This window comes from Apaloderma vittatum, unplaced genomic scaffold, assembly GCF_000703405.1.
Source record: "Apaloderma vittatum isolate BGI_N311 unplaced genomic scaffold, ASM70340v1 scaffold2278, whole genome shotgun sequence".
Classification (NCBI taxonomy): Eukaryota; Metazoa; Chordata; class Aves; order Trogoniformes; family Trogonidae; genus Apaloderma; species Apaloderma vittatum.
Genome location: NW_009732199.1, coordinates 709 through 4,559, shown reverse-complemented (window position 1 = coordinate 4,559; position 3,851 = coordinate 709). Strand labels below are relative to the sequence as shown.

The following is a 3,851-nucleotide window of genomic DNA, read 5'->3' as shown; positions in this document are numbered from 1 at the left end:
GTGTGTTGTTACTCATACTTATTGACTGTGTGGGCCATCATCAGCACCATGCCCTCACAACATATGCTGATTTATTCTGATCCTTCCTTACTGGTTAGTACAGTGAAAAAAGTACAAGGTTCAGCCTTGATCCTTCTCAATGCATCTACGAGAGGAGGACACCGAACTAATACAACACAATACTGAAGACAAGAGAACATAACACTTAGTTCTGATACACTGAAATGCAATTTCACACATCAGCTCATTTATGTAGACACACTGACATAACTGAGCACCATTCTTTTTTTTTTTCTTTTTCAGTTTAACATCAACATTCAACTCCAAACAGAAGAATGTTAAGCCTCTAAGACAGTTTCAGTATTAAGAAGAGAACTACCTCTATTTTACAAACATCAGAACACTAACATTGACACTTCATTTGAGAAGTTCACTGCAAGTGACCCTCTCTCTGAATTCGAAGACGCTCCTTCTCCACTTGCAAGCGTTCCTTCTCAATCTGCAGCTTCTCCGACTCAAACTTTAGAAACTGCAGCCTCTCTTTCTCTAACTGCAAGCGTTCTTTTTCAAGTTTTAACTTTTCAGTTTCTAGATCCAGAGGCTGCACGACAGGTTTTTCTGTTTGGGTGAGGTCGTTTTCCAGAGCAGGTTTTTCGGCATGCAGAGTCTCAAGCCTGAGCTTCTCCCATTCAATCTGAAGTCGCTCCTTCTCGATCTGAAGTCTTTCACGCTCCAAGTCAACATTCTCTTTTTCAATTTGCAGGCGCTCCTTCTCCACTTGCAACCTCTCGGCTTCAATGTCTAGTCGCTGCTTCTCCAGCTCCACCTTCTGCTTCTCCAGATTTATAAGCATGTGAGAATCTTCATAGGCTAGCCTAGCTTGAGCAGAGCCTAGATTTCCAAACTCTTCAACGTGGGGGAAATCTGCTAGGTCATTCTCCTTTTTTGAATCTGGCAAAACTGATGACAAAATTTCTTCTTCTTCCTCAATAGGAAACTGCAGAGAGGGATGCATTAGACAGAAATTACATTCTAGTCTTTATGCTAGAATCAACATTGTTACACACGTGTGTAACAATGTTGACTGAAAAGAATATATTGGGGTTTCTTCATCTTAAAAGCTACTCAGAACTGTTCAACTTGCATGCTGTGAAGGTGATGTTTTCTACCATTACACAGGTAGAGAACATGCTTTATCTAAGTTAATATCTAGTAACGAAAAATGGAAAACCAGCTTGTCAGTGGACATGCAAGAGCATACATAAAATACTGCACGACAGACATTGCAGAGCATTCTAATAGAAAACTGAACCTAAAAAAGCAAATGTTGGTTTTCCTTTTCATATAACTGAATGACATTTATGTAAACTACTAGAAATTTGTTGTAACTAATTTTTTAAGAGAACAGCTGCATCCATAGGCTATGTGGCATGTAAACTAACCCAGACTTCACTAACTTCAGCGTTCCCTTTCTAACTAACCTTTAACACTGATATTTTTCATGTGCTTCTAACCCTTCAAACTGTATTAGGTAGTTCAACACACAGAACTTGTTTAACCAGTTGTGTATTATCACATTTGCTGTAAAGCATACACAGATCACTAAGTGGTTGGGATCATTGCTCTTGGTGGACTCTAACAACTCATGTATAATTATACCCTTTATGTACTACAAACCCATAGTACACAAGGGAAAACCATCTCCCACCAAGTATAGTGCAAAAGAAAGGGAAACTGAGGAACATACAGGTTCAGAAAATTTTAAGACAATGAGAGCCACAGCCAGTCTTCTAGCATTAGAGCAGACAGACACTGTTCTTCAGCAGCTGTCAGACAGCAGTCTCATTACCAGTTAACAGCTTTTTTCCCCCAGCATGCATCTCAACTAAGCTAAGACAGGAGTTGCTTCCCCCTTCCCTCAAAAAAACCCAAACCAAAGCTGTTTAAGTACCACTTTTTGAAATTAGAACTATACATTTATACAGGCACAACAAAACATCCAAACATCTGACTTCATTCCAGCTGGCTGCCTACCCCAGGACAGTCACAGTATTACTAGGAGTAACAACCTGTCTACAGGATCCACAGCTGCTTGTCAAATTCACACTAAAATGCTGACAGAGAGGAATGGCTTACTGATTTATTCAAGTAGTATTTTCATCTCCTGCAGGTTCATTTTTCAGAAATGCAAACACTATTCTATTTCTTTCTGTATCTGCAGGTAACATAATTTCATTTGTTAGAGTGGTGAGGTTCTCTTCTCCATTCATCCATCTGCCCAGCTTAAATACTAAAACAATGAGTTTCCTTCAACAGCATATTTTCATTCTACTCACTGAATGAGTTCTTACTTACAGCATATACAAATGGAAAATATAAATGCAAAGACATATTCAAAGTCGAGGAATATCAATTTAATAATCAACATCCAAGACCTTACAAATGCAAGCTGCTAGGTTTGAATATCATCTCTCTTGAAACATATTTGTTTCTACACCTTAATTCACATGTTCAGAAAAAAAAGAGAAACAGATGCTATGAGGAAACACAGAAAAAAGCCTTATTCTGAAATTAAATGAAGGCCCTATTGTATACAGCTAATGTACACCAGTCACTCACTTCGAAATTCTGCGGATCCTCCTCTTCCTCTTCTACTTTGATTTCTGTTAAAGATCCCCCAGCTTCTCTGAAGTCAGTGATATTTTGCCATTCAAAGCTAGATTCAATTGCAAATCCCATTTTCTCATCCATGTCTTCATTGAGAGTGTCATCTAAATTGGATGAAGGAAGGTGAAACCCAGCACCCACTACTTTGATGTTTGCATTCAGACGTTTTCTCTTCATGAGTGCTCTCCAGTCAAGGTATCGTCTTTTCACTTCTGTCCCTGTTCTTTGCTCTCCTTCACCTACAGCATTTACACACTCAGCTATTTCCTCCCAAGCTTTCCGTTTCATCTCATTAATTGTTGTGTTAAGTTGCTTTGAAAAGAGTACTTCTCTCCTTTTTCTGATTTCCTTAAGGAGAGTTTGAGTTTCCTGAACACTAAAATTGCTTTTTCTTTTTCTTTTTAACTGTTTCATTTTTTCCAGCTTTAACCTAGTAATTTCACCACAGCAGGCTACAGAGATGATCTGACACTAATTGGTCATTAATGTAAATAAAATTTAAAAGCCAATGAAAGCAGGGCTCAGTTCTCGTGAAGCGAATTTTCTCTTCACTTTGTAGTATTTTCCTATATGTCAGGCTTCCTAAGAGAAAAAGAGCAAACAACATAAATCTCCAAGATATACACTGTATATTTTCATTTAATGAATTTGACGCCAAAGTCATCATTTAAGGAATGTATATTTTGAACTGATTGTTCATTTGATAGAAGAAAACTGTTTTGTTGAACTCTGAATATAAAGTAGCTATAGATACCTTCTCTAATCTCGTATGAATTATAAACCAATTAATATATCCATGTCATAAACCATTAAGGTTGAGTTGATATTTCCATTACAACAACATAGCTATTTTCCTTCAAGTCTTCCAGTTTTGCCAATCAGGATTTGCTTAAGGCTGAAATTTCACATAAGCATTTCAGTTTGAATGCAAAATTATTTCCAGAAAAAGCTAAAACTGTTTTATCATTACTCCAAAAACATGGAATGTTTAGGGGACTGAAAATTGAGACACATTTTAAATGATACATCATTTCCATTTAAAAATAAAAAAGTAGGTTAATATGAAAAGTTTAAGTTTTAGAAGCTCTCTGACTTATCTTAATCATACACACACAAAAAAAAAAAGAAAAAAAAGAACCAGAGCAATTTCGCTGAATGTCACAAGGTAACTAGTTGGAACAAAT

The 3,851-nt window shown here is 37.0% G+C and overlaps 1 protein-coding gene across 1 annotated transcript; it reads right to left on the bottom strand.

Annotated features, from left to right (window-relative positions):
* Positions 1–430: 430 nt before the first annotated feature.
* On the bottom strand, positions 431–3,251 carry MSANTD4 (Myb/SANT-like DNA-binding domain containing 4 with coiled-coils). The gene is made up of 2 exons (XM_009875421.1): positions 2,620–3,251; positions 431–997 (listed from the first exon to the last, which is right to left on the bottom strand). The coding sequence occupies exons 1-2, from the start codon at positions 3,079–3,081 to the stop codon at positions 431–433; spliced, it is 1,029 nt and encodes a 342-aa protein (XP_009873723.1). The 5' UTR covers positions 3,082–3,251.
* Positions 3,252–3,851: the final 600 nt, after the last annotated feature.

Coding starts and splice junctions, on each gene's coding strand:
- MSANTD4 (XM_009875421.1), bottom strand. CDS start 3,081: ATGAAACAGTTAAAAAGAAAAAGAAAAAGCAATTTTAGTGTTCAGGAA. Junction 998..2,619: donor AGGATCCGCAGAATTTCGAA/GTGAGTGACTGG, acceptor CCCTCTCTGCAG/TTTCCTATTGAGGAAGAAGA.